Source organism: Coregonus lavaretus (genome assembly GCF_964263955.1).
Source record: "Coregonus lavaretus genome assembly, chromosome: 34".
NCBI classification, from domain to species: domain Eukaryota; kingdom Metazoa; phylum Chordata; class Actinopteri; order Salmoniformes; family Salmonidae; genus Coregonus; species Coregonus lavaretus.
In genome coordinates, this window is record NC_140021.1 from 33,373,747 (window position 1) to 33,396,181 (window position 22,435).

General features: G+C 47.1%; 2 protein-coding genes across 2 annotated transcripts in view; both read right to left on the minus strand.

The window, feature by feature from the left end:
• LOC311109145 (DNA topoisomerase 2-binding protein 1-A-like) overlaps nucleotides 1-4,857 on the minus strand; it is a 37,693-nt gene extending 32,836 nt beyond the window's left edge. The window contains exons 1-2 of the mRNA XM_084151967.1: nucleotides 4,651-4,857; nucleotides 4,141-4,234 (exon numbers count right to left, since the gene is read on the minus strand). Of these exons, the coding sequence (XP_084008093.1) occupies nucleotides 4,141-4,227 (87 nt within the window). The 5' untranslated portion in view covers nucleotides 4,228-4,234; nucleotides 4,651-4,857. The remainder of the gene's footprint in view (nucleotides 1-4,140; nucleotides 4,235-4,650) is intronic.
• A 7,602-nt stretch (nucleotides 4,858-12,459) lies between these two features.
• The window catches only part of LOC311109432 (dnaJ homolog subfamily C member 13-like), a 68,646-nt gene continuing 58,670 nt past the window's right edge, over nucleotides 12,460-22,435 (minus strand). Inside the window, exons 36-55 of the mRNA XM_084152324.1 lie at nucleotides 21,909-22,044; nucleotides 21,410-21,594; nucleotides 21,055-21,129; nucleotides 20,597-20,716; nucleotides 20,021-20,413; nucleotides 19,721-19,834; nucleotides 19,405-19,521; nucleotides 18,503-18,680; nucleotides 18,327-18,418; nucleotides 18,142-18,241; nucleotides 17,972-18,046; nucleotides 16,799-16,911; nucleotides 16,489-16,658; nucleotides 16,333-16,375; nucleotides 15,949-16,122; nucleotides 15,588-15,767; nucleotides 15,175-15,315; nucleotides 14,768-14,911; nucleotides 14,512-14,611; nucleotides 12,460-13,679 (exon numbers count right to left, since the gene is read on the minus strand). Coding sequence (XP_084008450.1) covers nucleotides 13,582-13,679; nucleotides 14,512-14,611; nucleotides 14,768-14,911; nucleotides 15,175-15,315; nucleotides 15,588-15,767; nucleotides 15,949-16,122; nucleotides 16,333-16,375; nucleotides 16,489-16,658; nucleotides 16,799-16,911; nucleotides 17,972-18,046; nucleotides 18,142-18,241; nucleotides 18,327-18,418; nucleotides 18,503-18,680; nucleotides 19,405-19,521; nucleotides 19,721-19,834; nucleotides 20,021-20,413; nucleotides 20,597-20,716; nucleotides 21,055-21,129; nucleotides 21,410-21,594; nucleotides 21,909-22,044 — 2,748 coding nt within the window. The 3' untranslated portion in view covers nucleotides 12,460-13,581. The remainder of the gene's footprint in view (nucleotides 13,680-14,511; nucleotides 14,612-14,767; nucleotides 14,912-15,174; nucleotides 15,316-15,587; nucleotides 15,768-15,948; nucleotides 16,123-16,332; nucleotides 16,376-16,488; nucleotides 16,659-16,798; nucleotides 16,912-17,971; nucleotides 18,047-18,141; nucleotides 18,242-18,326; nucleotides 18,419-18,502; nucleotides 18,681-19,404; nucleotides 19,522-19,720; nucleotides 19,835-20,020; nucleotides 20,414-20,596; nucleotides 20,717-21,054; nucleotides 21,130-21,409; nucleotides 21,595-21,908; nucleotides 22,045-22,435) is intronic.

Sequence of the window (22,435 nt, forward strand, 5' to 3'; positions counted from 1 at the left end):
ATAGAATTTTGATTAACCACATGACAATGATTTTGAGATACGAAGACGTGCATATGAAAACCATAACTGGCACGCAGATCGGTAGAAATTGTAAATTGGCATACGAGAAAGGTTGCAGACTCCTCGTGTAGCTTATTACTGGCAACTTCAGGAGAGTAACTGCAGAATCTGCGAAAGCCAGTAGGAGCGGGAGGAGGATGGTCGGGACAGGTTAATTTTTTATTTTCTTCTGGTGATCTTGATCTCTGGCTCCTCCTTGAGTCATTTGTGAGCATAAAGCATCAGAAAAGCTCAATGCATATATAGTTGATTTTATTAAAACAGACAAGGTGTGTCTATATATGGACAAATTTGAAAATGTCAACCAATCGATTGGTCGAAAGAACAGACGACTTTCGGTCAACCAAATTTTCTTTTTTGGGGGGGGGGGGGGGGTGTCGGAGAGAGCCCTAATCCATAGCCTATGGGCTACGAAGTGCATGCTCGGAGAAGCACAGAGCAAAGTTATATTTCTAAGATAGCTGCTGGGATGGTGGAAATAAAACTAGGCTGCATTACACACTGCAATGGATATTCCAACCCTGAGCCCTGGCCTGCTCTTGCTGATCAAAAACGTTTTTGTGTGCTGCCTAACCAACGGCTGGCTGTGCTATGTAGGCCTATGGTGACAGTTCAGGAGACTCAAAATGCTTCTTTCGATTTTGGGGTTGTTGATTATGCCTAGTCCCAAAAATGCACAATCTTGCGCGCAGACTAGCCTATGTTCTGTTCAGTATTGAGAAGGAGAGCACGAAGATGAGAAGGAGGACCGGAGGTCAACTTTGATAGCTTGCTACCAAATTAGGCTAAACTACAGACTAAATTAGGCTATAAGCTCTGGGCTCTCCAGAGGGTGGTGCGGTTTGCCCAACGCATCACCAGGGGCACACTGCCTGCCCTCCAGGAAACCTACAGCACCCGATGTCACAGGAAGGCCAAAAAGATCATCAAGGACATCAACCCCCCGAGCCACGGCCTGTTCACCCCGCTATCATCCAGAAGGCGAGGTCAGTACAGGTGCATCAAAGCTGGGACCGAGAGACTGAAAAAGCTTCTATCTCAAGGCCATCAGACTGTTAAATAGCCATCACTAGCCAGCTACCACCCGGTTACTCAACCCTGTCTATGTACATAGGGCCGCTGCCCTATGTACATATAACATTTAATCACTGGTCACCTTAAATGGAACACTAGTCACTTTAATAATGTTTACATACTGTTTTACTCATTTCATATGTATATACTGTATTTTAGTCAATGCAACTCAGACATTGCTTGTCCTAATATTTATATATTTCTTAATTCCATTATTTTACTTTTAGATTTGTGTATTGTTGTAAATTGTTAGATACTACTGCACTGTTGGAGCTAGGAACACAAGCATTTCTCTACACCCGCAATAACACCTGCTAAATATGTGCATGTGACCAATCATTTATTTTTTTGATTTATAGGCTGCTATTTCCTGTCAATTCGTCCACCCACCATGCACTCTTTGATTAAGCTATTCACTTTCTGTACAATAGAAGATGTTTAAACCCAGACAGCTTTTAGGGAAATACTTGTGACCTTCTCTCCTTGGGTTAAGCCATGGAAGAAGAGTAGCCAGCAGTTAAAGCTTAAAATGTTCTGCATCGTTAGGCCTACTCTGTCTGGGGCGGAAAGGTAGGCCTAACTTTTGAAAGAACCATGCTCAGATTCCTAATGATGTCTCAGATGTAATTATTTGCAAACAGGGACAGTTTCATTGCAAACAAGACACACTGATTTGGCATTTGAGAAATATGATAAGATGAACACATAGGCCTCTCTGTCTGTCCATTCTTAGCCTGTAATTTCAGTAATTTGTGTGGAATTAAAATACATTCTGCTAATATGTAAAATGACATAGAATTGCATAAAATGTTTATAAAAGGTAATTTTTTCTCAGACCTGCAAATACAATGATAGATTCATGCAATGCATTTACTATAAAAGGAGATCTTTCCACCCCTACTCTTGTCCACGGTGGTCTGAGAACCCACAACCTTCTGGCCACCAGCCCTGTGCGCTATCAAAATTCCTGCATTGCCATGTAGCCTAACGCTTACAGGACAAAGAACAGTTTCTAAGGCTATCTTGGAATTAAGAACATTTCCAATAACTATTTTCAAGAATCGAATTTCTTCTTAACTTTTTGCTTAAGGAGAAACATAAGAAATAGCCAAGAAAATGTTCAATAACCTTTTTGAGGAATAGCAACTTTGGTTAACTTTTTCTTAAGTCTATAGTTAAGGAAAAAATGGCAGTTAAGAAGAAATGTATTCTTAAGCAGGTTTTGTGAATCTGGGCCCTGGTCTGTCCATGAAGTGAGGGTAAACCGTAGACATGTTCTCTGCTATCCACTGTATGTTTTAATTATTTTGGGTGTAGGGGAGGGTCACTTGTTTTGTTTTTTCAAGCGTTCAGGGACGGTTTAGGTAAAATACACTGCTCAAAAAAATAAAGGGAACACTTAAACAACACAATGTAACTCCAAGTCAATCACACTTCTGTGAAATCAAACTGTCCACTTAGGAAGCAACACTGATTGACAATAAATTTCACATGCTGTTGTGCAAATGGAATAGACAACAGGTGGAAATTATAGGCAATTAGCAAGACACCCCCAATAAAGAAGTGGTTCTGCAGGTGGTGACCACAGACCACTTCTCAGTTCCTATGCTTCCTGGCTGATGTTTTGGTCACTTTTGAATGCTGGCGGTGCTTTCACTCTAGTGGTAGCATGAGACGGAGTCTACAACCCACACAAGTGGCTCAGGTAGTGCAGCTCATCCAGGATGGCACATCAATGCGAGCTGTGGCAAGAAGGTTTGCTGTGTCTGTCAGCGTAGTGTCCAGAGCATGGAGGCGCTACCAGGAGGCAGGTAGCTTAGTGGTTAAGAGCGTTGTGCCAGTAACTGAAAGGTCGCTGGTTCTAATCCCCGAGCCGACTAGGTGAAAAATCTGTCGATGTGCCCTTGAGCAAGGCACTTAACCCTAATTGCTCCTGTAAGTCGCTCTGGATAAGAGCGTCTGCTAAATAATGTAAATGTAAACGTAATACATCAGGAGACGTGGAGGAGGCCGTAGGAGGGCAACAACCCAGCAGCAGGACTGCTACCTCTGCCTTTGTGCAAGTAGGAGCAGGAGGAGCACTGCCAGAGCCCTGCAAAATGACCTCCAGCAGGCCACAAATGTGCATGTGTCTGCTCAAACGGTCAGAAACAGACTCCATGAGGGTGGTATGAGGGCCCGACGTCCACAGGTGGGGGTTGTGCTTACTGGGTTCCTCCTAATGCAAGACAATGCTAGACCTCCTGTGGCTGGAGTGTGTCAGCAGTTCCTGCAAGAGGAAGGCATTGATGCTATGGACTGTCCCGCCCGTTCCCCAGACCTGAATCCAATTGAGCACATCTGGGACATCATGTCTCGCTCCATCCACCAACGCCACATTGCACCACAGACTGTCCAGGAGTTGGCGGATGCTTTAGTCCAGGTCTGGGAGGAGATCCCTCAGGAGACCATCCGCCACTTCATCAGGAGCATGCCCAGGCGTTGTAGGGAGGTCATACAGGCATGTGGAGGCCACACACACTACTGAGCCTCATTTTGACTTGTTTTAATGACATTACATCAAAGTTGGATCAGCCTGTAGTGTGGTTTTCCACTTTAATTTTGAGGGTGACTCCAAATCCAGACCTCCATGGGTTGATAAATTTGATTTCCATTGATAATTTTTGTGTGATTTTGTTGTCAGCACATTCAGCTATGTAAAGAAAACTATTTAATAAGATTATTTCATTCATTCAGATCTAGGATGTGTTATTTTAGTGTTCCCTTAATTTTTTTGAGCAGTGTATATTTTCCTGAAGGGCCATCCATTTTCATTTCAGAGGTCCGATTTTCTCCATGCAACCCTTATAATGAATAACGTTCATTCCCTAACACACTGACACAGCTGGACAGACAAGTTTCAAATAGCATGATCATTGTAACGTTACTGTAAAATGTTAGTGGTTAGCCTAGTCATGAACACTACAGTAATAGTGTCACTGGCATCATAATCAACATGACACTCACCTCATAGGCCTTGACAGCAAGGTCCGTCTTTCGTCCATTGACTTCTACAAACTTCACAACGAAGCCTTCTCTAGCTCCTTTTGACATGATCAACCTGCAATGTGACAGAAGTGTAACTGCTATATGGATTTAGGAACAGTCATATGGCTAGCAGACTCTTTAATTCATGACATATAGCTAACGTTAGCTAGCTACAGAGAATATAACTAGATGACATTAATGTTGACATATTGTTAGTTAGCTAGTTTATTTTGCTGCCAGTGTCAGTGACTAAGTAATATGGCGTCAGCGACAACATATTTAACTAGCTACAATAGCTAGCTAACGGATAAATCACGATAGCATTGAGTCACTTTCTGCTATGAGAATGTGCAGTTGTGTTTAAAACGTCTGGGAAGGGGGAACATTTACATTTTAGTCATTTAGCAGACGTTCTTATCCAGAGCGACTTACAGTTAGTGAGTGCATACATTTTTCATGGGAACAGTTCAGGTTCACCACTGTTCTTACCTTGTTATAAGACCTCCAACATTAGCTTATTCCTTTAGCCAGCAAATAACTAGTTTAGCTAGCTAGTTTACGCGTTAGTTATCTAGAACTAACAAGTTACAGGATTAATACAGGATTAAAAATCCTCGCGCTCGCGAGGGGCCAAATCACTTTTGCTCGTGACCCAAATGAAGTGACAGACTTCAATTACGAACTTGTCATTCTCAGATGTTGATGACCATCAAATAAGATGTCTAAAACCTGAACAAACACTCATTATTATCGTAATTAACAAGTCATTTGTCTAGATCACAGTGTACAACTGTTCAGTCATCATAAAGATAGAAAATCGCAAGCTGTGTTTTCGTCGTTATTCGCGCGAGGAAATCGTAATCGGATGCTGACGGAAGTGAGATTTTTGGGGGTCCTAAAAAAAAAGTGAATTTGAATGTGCGCCCCTGCTGGCGCGAATATAAATGCATTCAAATCCAACACGATTTTCCACTTACCTTGGCTGCTGCCTGCTATGTAGTTCTATATCGTGGAGCTCCGCCCCATAGGGGAGCTCTGCTCCTATTGGTTTACCCTCTGCCCTAAGGCAGCATCAGCCTGAGACAAAATTATGCACACACCTGCAGCCAATAGGAGTACAGGTGTCCCTATAAGAGGGGATGCCTCCCCTCAATCAGCCTCCCTTTATCTTCAGCGACTGGACTAGACTGAAGAAGCCAAGAAGAGACGAAGAGAAGACTCAGGACGAAGAAAACGCCGTCGATTTTCCAGATCGTCGTCCTACAATGAGCACACCAAGCTTATCCATAGGGTAAGTATTTAACAAAAGCTCTTTTCAGAGCTCAATGTCGCTGTTCCCCTTGGCGGCTGTCACCCCCCCCCCCCCCCCCGACATGTGGGTCGAGGGACACAGCACGCCAGGGACGGCCTCATTAATCCCCCACTATGCGCCAGCTGCGCCCTCCTTTTTTGAAGGAGTGGAAGCAGCGTTGGGCATTTTTAGGGAGGATATTCCTCTTGAGGATGTGCTATCAGTGTTAGTCTCAGCTTCCGAGGCATCATCTGAAGGCGCTGACTCAGGAGATGACAGGGCTATTGGGGAAGAAATGAATATTCTATTGGAACAATTCATTACACTGACCCAGATGTTTAACACTCCTTTTCCTTCAGGAAATTGTGAGGTCATTACATCCCTGGATGATGACGCCACAGCCTCTCTGTGCTCTGAATTCTCAGGTCTCATTGAGTGGGCTGCTAAACAGCGGGAGATTAAGCTGCCACCCATTCCCTCCAACCCGGAAGTGGATATGATGAAGGGCGGCCGTTACTCTCGCTACAGCTTGGCGTCAGACGGCGGCCTCCAGCAGCAAGGGAGCGGGCCTCGCCCCCCCCCTGCAGCGCCAGAGGTGCCGGCGAGAGAGGTCATCCTGGCATCACCCGAAGGGCGGCCAGAAGAGACGCCGTTTATGACAGGCGAGGGGGAGAGAACGGAAGACGGCGCAGCGCCTGCTGTGACCGAGCCCACTGTCCCCCCCCACCCTACCGTTGAGTGTATGGAGGAGAATGTTTTTTGTTGATGTGTGTAATAAAGAGTTGGCTCTACTTGACACTGTCAAAAAAGAGCCCCTTTTCCATAATACATCCGAGAGCGTTCGACCTTCCTCACTCTCGCTCTCTCTCTTACCACTATGAGTGCAGCTCAGCCCACCATGGTGCGTTGCTGAACGCACACATAAGGCAGGTATATAAAAGGTATTAAGTGTACCTTATAAAGACCGCACTTTACAGACTCCTAGGAGTGCTGTAGTGAGTGTCTCACATAGCAGGCTGCAGTCTCAGCCAGATAATGGCATGATGACGCGACCGCTATTCGGGACGGCGCTCTGTCTCAGGCTAACGCCTCAGTCAGTGCAGTTCAGACCCGTGCTGCGTTCACGGAGGGCCTGATTACTACGGTTACGGGCGTAACCAACGTATCGGCGCCCCCGTTTCTCTCAGAACGCGCTGATAATATCCACACTGAGTGTGGCTCAGCCCACCAGGAGTGCAGAGCTGAGCACACACAGGAGGTGAAGATAAAAGGGTTGGGGATGGCGCACTATCACAGACTAAGGTCTCTGTTAGTACGACCCAGACCCATGCTGCGTTCAAGAAGGGCCCGATTACCACGGTCACGAAGGTGCCCAGTGTATCGGCGCCCCCACCTTTTTCTGAACGCGCCAAGGCTCACCACACTGAGTGTAGTTCAGCCCAACAGAGGTGCAGAGCTGAACGCACACAGGAGGTGAAAGGAGGAATAATACCTAGACGCCGTCTTGGTTTATCTCAAAGAGACCTCACATTATAGACTCCAAGGAGTACTGTAGTGAGTGCCTCTCATAGCAGGCTGCAGTCTCAGTCAGGAGACATGATGACGCAGCCGCTAGTTGGGGATGGCGCACTATCGCAGACTAAGGTCTCGGTTAGTGCGATTCAGACCCATGCTGCGTTCACCGAGGGCCCGATTACCACGGTCACGAAGGTGCCCAGTGTATCGGCGCCCCCACTTCTTTCTGAACGCGCTAATACTCACCACACTGAGCGTAGTTCAGCCCACCAGAGGTGCAGAGCTGAACGCACACAGGAGGTGAAAGGAGGAAAGATACCAAGACACCGTCTTGGTTTATCTCAAAGAGACCTCACATTACAGACCCCAAGGAGTACTGTAGTGAGTGTCTCTCATAGCAGGCTGCAGTCTCAGTCAGGAGACATGATGACGCAGCCGCTATTTGGGGATGGCGCACTATCGCAGACTAAGGTCTCGGTTAGTGCGATTCAGACCCATGCTGCATTCACGGAGGGCCCGATTACCACGGTCACGAATGTGCCCAGTGTATCGGCGCCCCCACTTTCCTTTGAACGCGCTAATCCTCACCACACTGAGCGTGACTCAACCCACCAGAGGTGCAGAGTTGAACACACACAGAAGGTGAAGGGTAAGACGGTATCAAGGCGCCGCCTTGTGTTACCTCATAGAGACCTCATATCACAGACTTCGAGGAGTATTGTAGTGATTGGCTCTAATAACGGTTTGCAGTCATCTACGATGACGCAATCGCTTGCTGGGGATGGTGCCCTGTCGCAGGCTGTGGCCTCGGTCAGTGCAATTCAGACCCACGCTGCGTTCACGGAGGGCAGGAATACGACAGTTACAGGTTTAACTGACGTTTCTGCCCCCCCTTTTGGTTCAGAACGCACTAATGTTTCCTCTCCCTTTCTTGGGAGGCCCGCCTTGGGCTGTTCCACCACCTCAGTGTTGGAGAACAGCGGCGGCAAGGGCCATAGAGGAATACAGGTCCTTCCTACTGAATGTACCACAGCTTCGTGCTCGGCCGCTTTCTCTGTATTGCTGGCAGTGGCAGCGAAGCTGCATCCTCTCACGCTGGCTACAACAGACGTTGCAGAAGGGTTATGCTCTCCAATTCCACCGGACCCCACCCCCATTCAGGGTAGTGGTGGAGACAGTGATGAAAACGCCCGAAAAAGTGGCCGCTCTGGTCTCAGAGATTACGGAACTTTTGGCGAAGGAGGCGGTCACAGTGGTTCCCCAGGAGCAAAGGAACAAGGGGCTATATTCGCCCTACTTCCTAGTGCCAAAAAAGACGGGGGGAATGAGGCCAATATTGGATTTACGCATTCTCAACGAGAGCGTAACCAAATGGCCCTTTCGAATGCTAACGACAAAACGTCTGCTGGAATGTGTCCAGAAAGGAGACTTTTGTACGAGCATAGACCTAAAGGACGCGTACTTTCATGTGCCGGTACAGCCGCGTCACAGGAAGTTTCTGCGATTCGCCTTTCAAGGGGTGGCGTACGAATACACGAGGATGCCATTTGGGTACGCCCTGGCACCTCGCACATTTTCCAAGTGTGTGGAGGCGGCATTGGAACCGTTGCGTCGTCAGGGAATACGGCTACTAGCCTACCTGGACGATCTACTGGTTCTCGCCCCGTCAGCAGAGCTGGCGATCACTCACACAACACAGACAGTGATGCATCTCACAAGTCTGGGGTTTGCTGTGAATTGGAAAAAGAGCGCGCCCTGGCCCACTCATCAGATTGTCTACCTGGGGATACAGCTAGACACTGTGAGGATGAGGGCTCGAATTTCTGACCCCCGAAGGGTAGCCTTGTTGCTAGCCCTGAGGAAGTGTCGTCCGAATCACACGGTGACGGCGCTGTCGATCATGTCACTTTTGGGTCTCATGTCGTCAGGCCACTCTGTGTTTCCGCTGGGACTCATGCATATGCACAGGATATGGGGCGGCAGGTAGCTTAGTGGGTAAGAGCGTTGTGCCAGTAACCGAAAGGTCGCTGGTTCTAATCCCCGAGCCGACTAGGTGAAAAATCTGTCGATGTGCCCTTAAGCAAGGCACTTAACCCTAATTGCTCCTGTAAGTCGCTCTGGATAAGAGCGTCTGCTAAATGACTAAAATGTAAATGTAAATGTAGGATGCAGCGATGGTTCGCCCAACTAAGACTAGACCCATTGCGTCAACGTCATCGGTTGGTGGTGGTTCCACTCTCGCTCAGTGCAGATCTGAACTATTGGAGAAACCCGCGCGTTCTTACGCACAGAGTCCCGATAGGCAAGGTGTCCTCCTACATCCCAGTATTCACAGATGCGTCCCTGACGGGATGGGGAGGGACATGTCAGACCCAAGCGATAGGAGGTGTGTGGCCTCAATCAGGTCGTCACATCAACCTCTTGGAGTTGGAAACGGTTCGACTGGTTCTGACCCACTTCGCGTCTACCCTTCGGGGTCGCGATGTGCTGGTCTGGTCAGACAACCGGACCACAGTAGCTCACATAAATCGCCAGGGAGGAGTCAGGTCTCCTGCTCTCCATCGGGCGGCAGAGGAATTGTGGCTGTGGGCTCACGAGCACCTTCGCTCATTGAGAGCAGCACACATTCCGGGCTACTTGAACATAGGAGCAGACCTCATGTCAAGAGGGGGTCCTCGAGACGACGAGTGGTGTCTGCATCCGGACATTGTTCTCCAGATTTGGGAACAATTCGGGAGAGCCGAGGTGGACCTATTCGCGTCACGCGTGAACGCGCAATGTCCTCTGTGGTTCTCTCTGAGGGAACAGGACGAACCGCCACTGGGAAGGGACGCCTTTGCGCACCAACCGTGGCCGAGAGTTCTCCTGTATGCATTCCCTCCGCTGTCCTGCATTCTCCCACAGCTAGCCAGGGTGAGGTCAGGGGGGCTGTCAGTGATACTGATAGCGCCCGATCGCCCGGGGGCTCCTTGGTTTGCGGAGATGAGTCAGATGTTGATTGCGCCACCTTGGCCAATTCCACATCGACGGGACGCGTTGTCTCAGGCGGGAGGCACGATAGGGAAATTGCCCATAATCGGCCAACCACTGAAGGCCTGGCTGCTGAGAGGGACAGACTAGAGCGCCGTGGGTTATCTGATGCAGTGATCAGGACCATACAGGGTTCACGTGCCAGTTCCACTTCTAAGATGTATGCCATTAGATGGAACGTGTTTTTCACGATGGTGTGTCACACAAGGTGTAGACCCCATGAGCTGTCAGGTGGAGAGTATTCTCTCTTTTCTACAGCTCATGTTTGATAAGCAACGATCGCCTGCCACTATTAGGGTGTTTTCAGCAGGGATTTCGGCTTGTCATGAGGGGTTTGGCAGAGACAATGTCTTTAGCCACCCTCTAGTGAAACGATTCCTATTAGGAACGCGGCGACTTAGGCCAACACCTAGAGTCACGCTTCCTCAGTGGGATTTGGCTTTGGTACTCGAAGCGCTATGTAAGTCGCCGTTCGAGCCATTGAATCAAATACCCCTCAAGATGCTGTCAATGAAGCTTTGACTACAGCTAAGCGGGTCAGTGATTTGTGTGCTCTTTCGACGAGACCTGACTGCCTGGCCATCAATGGTGACCTGAGCAGAGCAGTGTTACGTCCTAACCCGGCATTTGTGCCGAAGGCTATTAAGAGTTCATATAGGTCACAGACCGTGGAGCTGTGGGCTTTTTCTCCTCCTCCTCATAGAGAGAGGAGTGAGGAAAAGCTCCATCGCCTGTGCCCGGTACGCGCTTTGGCGTGTTACGTCGAGCGCACAGCAGCGATTAGGTCATCGCCTCAGTTGTTTGTGTGTCACGGTGCGGCTGCACTAGGTAGACCACTTTCAAAACAGCGGTTGTCTCACTGGCTTTGTGAAGGCATTGAGACAGTTTATGAGGCAGCGGGGCGGCAATTGCCTCAGGGTATCAGAGCTCACTCCACTCGTGGAGTAGCGGCTTCTACTGCCCTTTTCAGAGGAACAGGGGTAGAGGATATCTGTAGAGCAGCATCCTGGTCGACGCCGTCTCCATTTATCCGTTTCTATCTCTTAGATATGTCTTCTAACTCTCTGGCTCGATCTGTACTCAGCGTGGCTGAGGGGAGGTCTTGAGCAAGAAAGAGAGGAGAAGCAGGACTGTGGACACAGGTTTCCATCAGGTCCGCTTTGGTTAGGAAGACGTGTTTTTGACAGATATGTTTTCTAACTCTTTGGCTCGGTTTGTACTCAGCATAGCTGAAGGGAGATCTTGAGCTAGGAAGAGAGGGAGAAGCAGGACTATGGACAAGGTTTCCATCAGGTCCGCTTTGGATAAGAAAACATATTTTGTGGCATGACTCCTGACTGACAGGTTCAGTACAGTAGAGGCATGTGTTGATTGACAGAATGTGAGGTCATCTATCTGCTTGTTCAGTTTTAGTATGACTCATGTTTTGTTCCTGCCCACTAATCTCTGGGATTCCATTGAGTGAGTGAGGCGGTCTACCGTGTACACAATGTAGAGTGACACTTTGTGTCATTCCATTAGTGGTCGGTAGTGTTTTCACAGGATATGGAGGCACATCTATCTGCTAGTACAGATTAGTATGGCTTCTATTCTGGTGATCTGCCCACTAGTCATTGGCATTGGACTAGGTGGGGCGGGTCTTTAACCGATGACGCGGTATATTGTGACGCCCGTATGGGTTTTTAGTTGCAGTACTGCGGGACTTGGTTGCAGCCATTGCTAGGCCTGACCTTTTCGTTTCGATGGGAAGTGTTAGGCTCGGCAGGGAGTACATTTTGGAGCGCTACGCTCCGCCTTAAACCAATAGGAGCAGAGCTCCCCTATGGGGCGGAGCTCCACGATATAGAACGATTAGTTACCGGAGTGCAACTCCAGTTCTATGAGTGGAGCGGAGCCCCATAGGACTTAAGGCCCTGCCGACCCTCTCTAGTCTCGCTGAAGATAAATATCTCGGGAGGCTGATTGAGGGGAGGCATCCCCTCTTATAGGGACACCTATATTGGCTGCAGGTGTGTGCATAATTTTGTCTCAGGCTGATGCTGCCTTAGGGCAGAGGGTAAACCAATAGGAGCAGAGCTCCCCTATGGGGCTCCGCTCCACTCATAGAACTGGAGTTACACTCCGGTAACTAATCGTTAATTCACCATGCCACCAACGGCCCACCAAAAATGAAATGGTCAAATCTGAAGCCCAGTCTACTTAGAATATCAGAAATAAGATCCGAAATACTAGAAAACTAGTATAAGTATGGTTTATGATTAGATTTGTATTGTTAGTATGTGTACTGCAGCCCAAGATTCTGGACCTTTATGGTACAAGTTTGCTTGCTCTGTCAATGTATGTACTGTTGCTATGCCCCACTCTGGTATTAAGTTGGACATTTCTCTTATCGAACTGTACTTTGTTGTCATTCACTCTTCTCAGTTTAATTGGGAATAGAAACACATTCTGATATAAAGAACAACATTGTGGGTTCCCTTTTATTCTTAAAATCTTATGTACAAGCGCAACTTTTATTTTTTATGTACATTCAATATAGAAAGTTTACATACGTCATTTTACATTGAACATTTCCCAATTGCACTAGTCTTTCACATTGATGTATAATCAGAGTCAGTTTCATTCCTAATGTCTTAACAGAAGCTCATTTCAGTTGGTAAAGGCCGTTATTTACCTATAAATATTCGAGTGCTTTTTGCATTCTGGGAAAGGAAAATAACATAGAAAAAGATATTCTTGGTAGCGGCAGAAAGGACAACCTTCAAATAGATAGTGAGCAGAGCAAAGTATGGATCAGGATCATCATGAGGAAGGTAAGACAAACAGGAGACAACGAACACACACGTACGGCCACTTCAAAAAGGGCAGTCTTAATTCACCACAGTTCTGTCAGTTCCTCCTTACAACATTTTTTTCAACCTTTTCCATACGACACTAAAACGTTATAAAATTAGGAAATATTTTCGATGCATGACTGGACGCCTCCTGTAAACAGGTGAGTGGAGATTAAAGTTAATCTTTGTCCAGTCAGTGACCACATGTCCAGGCCAGATACAGTAACCTCCTTCAGGGATGGGGGGTGTGAGGATGTGTGTGACCAGGCAGGGTAGTGAGACCAGGCATGATGGAGGAGAGGAAGGAGAAGAGAATAGAGGGTGAGACAGGTCCAAATTTACATAGATCCTCTGTCTTTTACTCCACAAAAATTAAGAGTAAAAAATATATTCATACAAAAGTAAACTATTTGTTGTCTCATTGGAAGAAACAAAGGAGCACAAAAACAGACCAAAAAAACGAAGGTTGACGACGACAAGTTTTATAATTTACTTTAAGACGGTTTTACGAAGACCGACTGCTGTTTGGGGGGGCAGGGGAAGGAGAGTGACATTTTGAAGGTGTGGCGACGGTGGACATTTTGGGGACAGTTTGTTGCCCCCTTCCTCCCTCTCCTTCCTCCCTCTCCTTCCTTCCTCCCTCCCTCCCTCGGGGAGCTGAGCAGTCTCTGAGCTGCAGCTTTGGAGCCGCAGGGCAGTCTGGAGGGCTGAGCACTTCTCTCTCAGTCCGTCCGTCTGTCAGTCAGACTTTCAGCCTGAGTCTCCAATGTCATTGTCCACAGGGGGCGGAACGCTGGGCAGCACTGTGGAGCCAGTTCCTGCTGTAAGGTAGCCTGCCACTCCTGGACCTGCAGGAGACAGCCACACAGAAAGACACATGGGATTAGATAGACTAAGGAATGCTCAAGGCTGACCACTGGAACTGAATGCTCAAGATGGGTGACTGAGGTCAACACTAGATTATCTGGTGAAAGTCTTACATTGTGTGGTTATGTTACAGTGTTGGCGGTGTGAGAGGTGGTAGTGGATATGGCATGGAGGTATTTGAACTATTGCTACTTAGAGCGTCAGCAAGCATATTGCCACTGTTTACTTTATTAGGGCCAATGTTGGCTTATCAAGGGCAGGGCTTCCACTGGTTCACCCATTGACTTGTGCTACAGTGATCCAGCCATAGCGTTTTTCCAATCCATGTCCGAAGATGAGATGAGAAGTGGGGGAAAGTGGAAATGGAAAAACTGAGCAGTAGCACAAGATGGGGGGCGACAGGATAAGGAGTGGTGGAAGTGGAGGGAGGGAGGGAGGGAGGGTGGGGGAGCAAGGACAAAGTCTACCTGCAGTCAGAGCAAAGAGAGAGGGCCATGCACAGGAAACTACAGCCCGCTCCGCAGGGGGCTGCTGGCCGCCATGAGAGAGGGAGTGGACACACCTGAGGAAGAAGGAAACGTGGAGGAGAAAGGGAAAGAAAAGGAGGAAGAGAGGAGAACAGAGAGGAAAAGGAAGGGAGGAGGACTTACTGAGAGGTACTAAGCACAAAGTGAGGAGTCAGCAGCCACAAAGTGCTCAATGGAAGCATAGTAGAACGAAAGGATTCAGATTGAGCTTGTACAATGCCCCCTCTAAACTGACCTTCTTTGTAGTGCATAATATACTGTGTGTGTCTGTGGATTACATTCCTACCTGTGAGGTACCCTGCGGTCTGGGACTCGGAGATAAACAGGTCATGTTTCTGGTCTTTGAAAGCACTCCACACAGTGGACCGAGCCAGGATTTCATTCACCTGCAACACAGGACCCCCTCAGACTGATAAAAGTGTACAGCACCATAGCAATTAGGATAGGATCAACTTTAATGTCTTAGACTCACAGTAAGCACTGCAATATATTGTTGATATACTGATTGATATATTGATTGACATATAGTTGTGATGCCTAACCTGTTCTCCATAGTGCAGACTGCGTGTCATGGACTTGAGAGCCTTGACGATCTGAGCCTTGGTGGCCGAGGGGTTGTCTAAGGTCTCCAGCCCAATCCCTTCCAGTAGCCGCAGGAGGTACGGCACCAGCTCCACTCTGAGGGCCTGTGTGTGCATGTAGGAACCCATGGACACGGAAAAACACTCAAATGACATGGAATAACAACAAGTAAAAAAGGGTAGAACGTAAGCACACCCTGTGTTTTCCCCTAAGCAATTAACAGGAAGAAATGGTGAGAAAATGTAACCGTTAACCCCAAATGGCACCCTATTCCCTATATAGTGAACTCCTTTTGACCTGAGCACTATGCACTGCATTGAGAAGAGGGCGCCATTCGGGACTCCGCAATGATAGAGAGATGAGCTACCTGAGACACGAGGTCTGTTTGCTCTCTCTGGAACATGCGGTTGAGCGCCTCACAGGCCAGTCCTGCCATGTCCATCCTCATCTTCATCCCACTCATTAGAGGACCGATGGTCTCCAGAGAAGCCATGGAGCGCACACATTGCTGGGCGTGCACACACGATACATTAGACTTGCTATACATTTCTAAGTGTGACAGAAATAAATATAAAACAGATCTGGTGTACATGGGAAGATTGTTGACCTCATTACAACCAAATCAGGACTATTGTAGACTCTGTATGTAGTTGAGGTTGGCTTGGTTGTAGTTATACAGCTACATTAGCACATCAGCCAATCGTAGCTTGCTAAACTAGCTAATGGTAGATCTGGTCACCTTCTCATGTTGTGGAAAGCCACCATAGACTGTGATCTCACCTCGTTGTCTGAGAGCACGTGAATGAGGCGGATGGAGCTCTTGGGCACGGCGTTGTTCTTGTGGGTCAGTGCTGCCAGGATGCGGTGCAGGTGGCCCAGGGGAGGGACCTGATCACACAGCTGGGTCTGGGTGCTGAACAAACACACCGCTGCCGTGGTAACTGTCTCCAGGGCCTCACCCTGTTGGAAACGAGCCGCGAAGGTTAGAAATTGAGATTTTTGCGTACAAGTACAAGCATAAAGTGGATATTCTGTACAGGGTATTTTATGAGATGACAATAGATATTTTTCTGCTCAGTTACAGGAAATATATGTGTGTGTGCGCACGAAATGTGCTTTAATTCACTCAGTGTGTCCTCACATTGGGGTTGTTCTTCTCAAACAGCTCAGTAAGGGTCTCCAGGAGGGCCACTAGAAACTCCCGGGGTTTGCGAAGCACCCAGCCCGGCTGAGCGATGAAGATACGCAGGAAGACTCCGCCCACCGCCAGCTCACCCTGCCCCGCCCCGTATGCCACCGTGAACTCCTCTGGCAGCTGCACACACAGTCAACATTGTATTATTAACACACCATGTGATTACTGTTGTTTACGCTGATTCCTTTGGGCATTTATCAGGTCACCTTATTCACTGTTTACTACACAGCGAAAAGTATTATTATTATTTTTTTAAAGATGATATCCATAACATTCAAAACAACATATTTACATGAATATGGCTCAATTTATTAATATGAATAAACTTACTCTCCAGCTAACATCAGGATTATCCTTCTGCTGCTTAAAGTGCCTGCAGAGCAAAAGGGAGGAACACAAGAGACAAATCACGTGGTCAGGAAAAACTCGATACTACTCGACACGTAGACACTGTAGGTTTCCCAATAAGAGAGAAAGATTGCGTACTCGAGCATCATCTCCCGGACGGTGGTGGAGACGGTCTCCCGGGAGCCGTCGTTCCAGATGAGTTCGGGGTTCTCATGTGTCCCCTCGAAGATGTGCACCGCCGCCTCCGCATTGTCCCGCATAGCGTCCATGAACACGCCGGGCAGGAAACGCATCAGAGTCAGACGCACCTAAGGGAGAGAGGGATGAGGGAGGGAGAAAACAGGGCCCTAGCCAAAAGTAGGGTGCCATCTGGGAAGCAGAGCTAAAGTAGTCTATACAGAGTGATCGCTCTCTTCCTATGACCATCCACACAAGGATACTGACTGACCTTTGGCCCCACCAGCTTGTCTGAGGTCATCTTGGAGAAGAGCTCGGCTGTCTGGGTGCGCACCTGGGGGTGGGTGGAGTTACAGAAGAGGTCCAGTAGGTAGATCAACACACCTGGAGGAAAGAGGGAGGGCAGGGTTTGACATTCACTTTTTTTGGACAGATTTTTTACTTCTCTTTCCTGGGACGATAAAAAAAAAATATGTCTATGGTTCAAAACGGACTCTGGGACAGTTCTGGGATGACAGATCCAAAATTCATACAACCACTACATTAAAAAAAAGAAAAAAAAAGCAGTTAGCTTAAAATGTTGAACAAGTTTTATTTCTTCATATTATGAGCTCAACAATGCGCACATGGCTGTAGGCTACGCGTGAACGTTCCAAAATGCAATCAGAGGGAAAACACCATTCTCAAAAGCGCACCGCACGCATGAGCGGTTTCATCTGACAGAGATGAAAATATCTGCTCGAAATTAAGAAAGCGGGGAGATCTAAACATGCATCAACTACCATGGGTTAGGCCTACTAATATGACCAGGATTAATGCCTTTGGCTGCTGGACAATACAATAAAGTTGATTTGAAAACTTATAGAACATGAGAAAAATGCCGGTTTCTAGGGCATATTAAGCGTTTATAAAATAATTCCCTCATTATTTCTATGGTCGTATTTTGGCTAGGCTACTTTGAAACAAGGTAAGACATGCTTCATAAAATGACATAACATTTCCAGGTTTTAAACAATACGTTTATGGTTAAATAGCTTCAAAATGCTGACTGCCTCCGCTCAGATTCAAGGTGGGTTATGTACGGCGCGCAACAGGCACTGTCCTTCTCCGGTCTGTTGTGACCATTTTATCTGAACGAACCTTGCCTCGAGAATGTCAACAGAATCAAGCCTTTAGACTAATGTTAACTAAACTTCATTATATTTTTAAAACATGACTAGCGTTTATCCTATATTTACGTAATTAAAGGTCTCCTTAAAGTTTGGCTAAATCATGTATGGAAATGCGCCATTGTAGAATCTATGCCAAGGCGCATTGAAGCTGTTCTGGTCGCTCGTGGTGGCCCAACGCCCTACTAAGACACTTGATGTTGGTGTTTCCGTTATTTTGGCAGTTACTATAATACTGTAATACAAGAACTAAGAACAATCTGCATAATACCGACCCTTAGCCATAGCTTCTTTGACTATCTTGGTGTTGGAGGTCAAGGCGTACAAGGTTTCCAGTACAAGCTGCCGGCCTGAAAGGGATACAGAAAATCAGACAGGCAGGTTTTGAATGAAGTATATATAGTACAAAGGAGTAGTAGATGAAGTAGGTGTTCTGTGGTCTTACTGGAGGGCAAGGAATGCAGTAGCACCAGTAGGTTGGACAGCACCAGGGACTCAGCGATGTTGGTCACACATTCCTGGTTGGAGGTGACCGTGTTCACAACCTTGGGGAGAAAAACAAAGAGTGAATGTGTGTGTGAGAGAGAGCGAGCGAGCGTGAACATTTGAATTGGGAGAGCGTCACTGTACCTCCAAAGCTATCTGCTGCACCTTCCCAGCCCCGTGAACCCGTAACAAGGAGAAGAGCAGCTTGAAATGGCCGATGCACTCGGTCTCTGAACCTGGGGTCAACAAAGGTCACAGAGCACACGTTCAGTTAAGGTCATGAAAAAAGCAAATAAAAAAAGTTTTTAAAATGTGGATACCTGGGTTGTTCTTAATAACGTTGCGCAAGGCCTCCAGGGCCATCTCAGCCCAGCGGAGCCTCTCTGCGTGCTGCTGGGACTCCACCTTGTTGCTCTGGGACATGGCCAGCAGGGTGGTGAGGTACTGGGCCTGGGAGCCCACGTAGTCCAGCAGGCTGGCCGCAAACGCCTTGGGGTACTGGACCATAGGGAACAGGGAGACATAGTTATAGACTTAGAATAAGGCCTATAACATCTGATCTGATGTACATCAAATTACTAGCATTCTATTTAATTATATGGTTGTAGCTAAATACCTTACAGTATCAGTCAAAAGTTTGGACACATCTACTCATTCAAGGGTTTGTCTTGTAGAATAATAGTGAAGACATCAAAACTATGAAATTTCACAAATTTACTTTTAACAAGGCACACCTGTTAATTGAAATGCATTCCAGGTGACTACCTCATGAAGCTGGTTGAGAGAATGCCAAGAGTGTGCAAAGCTGTCATCAAGGCAAAGGGTGGCTACTTTGATTTGTTTAACACTTTTTTGGTTACTACATGATTCCATATGTGTTATTTCATAGTTTTGATGTCTTCACTATTATTCTACAATGTAGAAAATTATAAAAATAAAGAAAAACCCTTGAATGAGTAGGTGTGTCCAAACTTTTGACTGGTACTGTAGATATTACCAGATAATTACCTGCAGGTTTTCAGATATTACTGTGAGCTGCGTGAAGCAAATGGATTACCGTGATTGTGTGCTACTTAATGACATGACTACTTTATGGCATGACAATGACTACTTTATGGCATGACAATGACTACAATGTTGTTGGTACCAATTTGATTGAACAATGGTTGACAGTGACGAGTATGGGGCATGGTCTAACCCTATACTGAGTATTGGGGCTCACCTCCAGAGGATAGGTAGGCTGCTCGTTGTAGACCCGGACAAAGATCTCGCCCACGATAAGCTCTTTACCATGGTCACTGAACACAAACTCTGAGCCAAAGCTCTTATCATTATCCCCCTAGGACAGAGACGGATAGAGAGGCATTTCTTTACGCAGGCCTAATAATACAGTTTTACAATGATCATAACACAGATGTCCATGGCTGCGTCCCAAATGGGCCCTATAGACCTGGGTCAAAAGTAGTGCACTATACAGGGAATAAGGTGCCATTTGGGACGTAGCCACATTCTAGAGCCAGTCCAAGTGCTCTGCTCACCCTCCTGATGTTGGCTTCCTGCTGGGCCTCTAGGAACTCCAGCAGCTCGGCCCGGGTCCCGTTGTTCCAGATCAGGTAAGGGTTCTCTGAGTTGCTGTTCAGCAGCTTCAGTACCTAGTAAACACACAGGGGAAAAGACAAGGAACAGCTGCATAAGTGAATGCGTGTGTGAGTGAGTGCGAGCATGAAGTTTGGCATATCAGAGTATATCCTCAAGAGTGTTTTAACTAGTGGGTCTATGAGTATGTGTTATTGTGTCTAATCTACATTATCCCTTTCACCTTTTCCAATATCACTCACCTCCGCCGGTGCCCCCGACCCTAACCTCCTCGATATATAGGGTGTGAGCATGGCCGCCAGGCTCTTACGAATCGTAGGGTTCTCCGGGGTTTGCCCCTCCAGCCCGTTAGTCTCCACTACACCTCCCTCTCCAGGGGGTGGGGGTGTCGGGGCGTAGCCCCCCAGACGGCTGAGGGCCACCAGGCTGAGCTTGGCCAGGCTGTTGGCCACCTCCTGCTGGTTGGTGTCCTGGCTGGTGGCCACGCCGCTCTCCTCCAGTGTGTAGTCGTAGTTGAACAGGTGCACCAGGAGGTGCCAGAGCACGCCGGCGTGGTACAGGTGCGCCTGCAGGAAGTAGTCCACGGCGAAGGAGCTGACGCACTGCACGGCCAGCGCCGCTGTCCGCTGGAGACCCTGAGAGAGAGAGGATACGAGATGATTGCTATCAATTGAAGGTATGTGCTCACTTTTAAAATGCCCCTTTTAGGAAGTATAAATCGGTGTCCTTTCTGCATTGGATGATAAAGTGGTATCCCATTAACATATCCAGAGCCAGAGATACAAGGCTGTTGTTACATGATTAAATAGAGGTCTCACCTTCCCATAGTAGAGCACGTGACACAGGTCCCTGATGATGTTGGGCAGCTCGATGATCTTCTCCCGGCACTCCTCAAACTGAGCCGCTACACTGTAGCACTTACACACCTGGCCGCACACCTAGGCAGAGACAAAATAACACAGCCCATTAACGACACAGAACACTAACACTCATTTCCAGCCTGACATGTATGGGTTAGAATACAGTGATAATAGTGAGACACAGAGGGATGTATGTGGATCTGGTGTATTGTTAAATATATATATATTTTAGGTGATTTTACACTTTATTCAGACAGTAAGGAAATTAGAGGGCGAGACTGGCAAGTGGGATAAACAGTGGAAAGGGTAGACTGGAGGATTGAATCCTTGTCTCCGGTGGGGGAATTGCATATAAGACATATGCCAGGGAGTGTTACCACTCCACCACGGCTCTGCACTGTATCTGGTGGTCTTACTTGAACAGCCATGTCATCAGACTTGCTGGAAGCGGTTAAAACAGCGACACACCGGGATAGGGCGTCCAACAGAATCTGGTGGAAAAGGGAGAGGGAAAAGTACTTTTTTATTTAGACCATGTTTACACCATAAAAGTACGAATGTAAGAATGTCGATCAGAAAAGGTGAAGATTGTTGCAACAATAGTATCTGAATTGTATTCATTAGTGCACACCGATTCAAAACGTAGCAAAACGTTTTGCAACGGAAAATGAAAAACAAGCATTTCTTATTGGACACCTCCCTGTTATAGTAGTTTACTTCCATTGAATATGACCCTGATATGTGAATAGCCATTAGTGTTGTTAGTTTTACCTCAATGCCACTTTCTCTGCGTAATTCCTCGGCGTTGAGGGCAGAGCAGTTGACCGTGTGGAAGGCCAGCTCGATTGCAGCCGGGAGCAGGGGGCAGGTCTTGGAGAACAGCTGCTCGTCACCTGTCTCCATTGTGATGGTCTTGATGAGCATGGGGTAGCCAGCGTACTTGTAAGGTTCCAGTTCTGTCAACAAGAGGATAACAAGAGCTTGCCTTAAAGGGATAGTTCGCCCAATTTACAAAACAACATATTGGTTTCTTTGCCCTGTAAGCAGTCTATGGACAAGGTAAGATAGCAATCCATCCTTTGGTTTTATTTACATGGCCACTGTCTCCAAATGCTAACTTTTTAGCATTTGTGTCCAAAAACCAACACAAGTTAATATGCCCTGACATTGTCATTTTTGTGTGTTTTTATGTCCAATTCACCTTAATAACATAAAACATACAATACTACAGACAATGCAGAATAGCGCAGAGAATATTAGAGTGTCAGACCTTGTTTGTGTCTGTTGAAGAGGATGCTCTGGGCTTTGAGGATGAGGATGATGTTCTCAGGGTCGGGGCCATCGATGATGCGGGCCGACTTGGTGCACAGGAACTCATATGCCTTGTTCACCTTCTCAAACATGTCCTGAACACACAGAGACACAGCCATGAACACTCCTCAAACTCTGATGATAATGTCTGGGTCCCAAATGGCATCCTATTTCCTATATCAGTGGTCACCAAGCTTTTCTGAGTCAAGATCACTTTGAGTCAAAATGCAAGCCGAGATCCACCGCTCAGATAAAAAAAATAAACATAAGCCTATGCAACATTAACCTATTAAAAACAGTCCTGTAGTAATGAGGTTTGTGCAGTAAGCTATAGCCCCAATACATTAGCACTGCATATTGGCTATGCTTGAATTGCCCTACATTGCTGTTCTTCTCAGACCACTTAAAAATTATAGTTCAAAATTGGAGGTATATGATCAAACTGGTAATAGAACAGTTCTTATATTACTTGTGAGGCACAGCTGA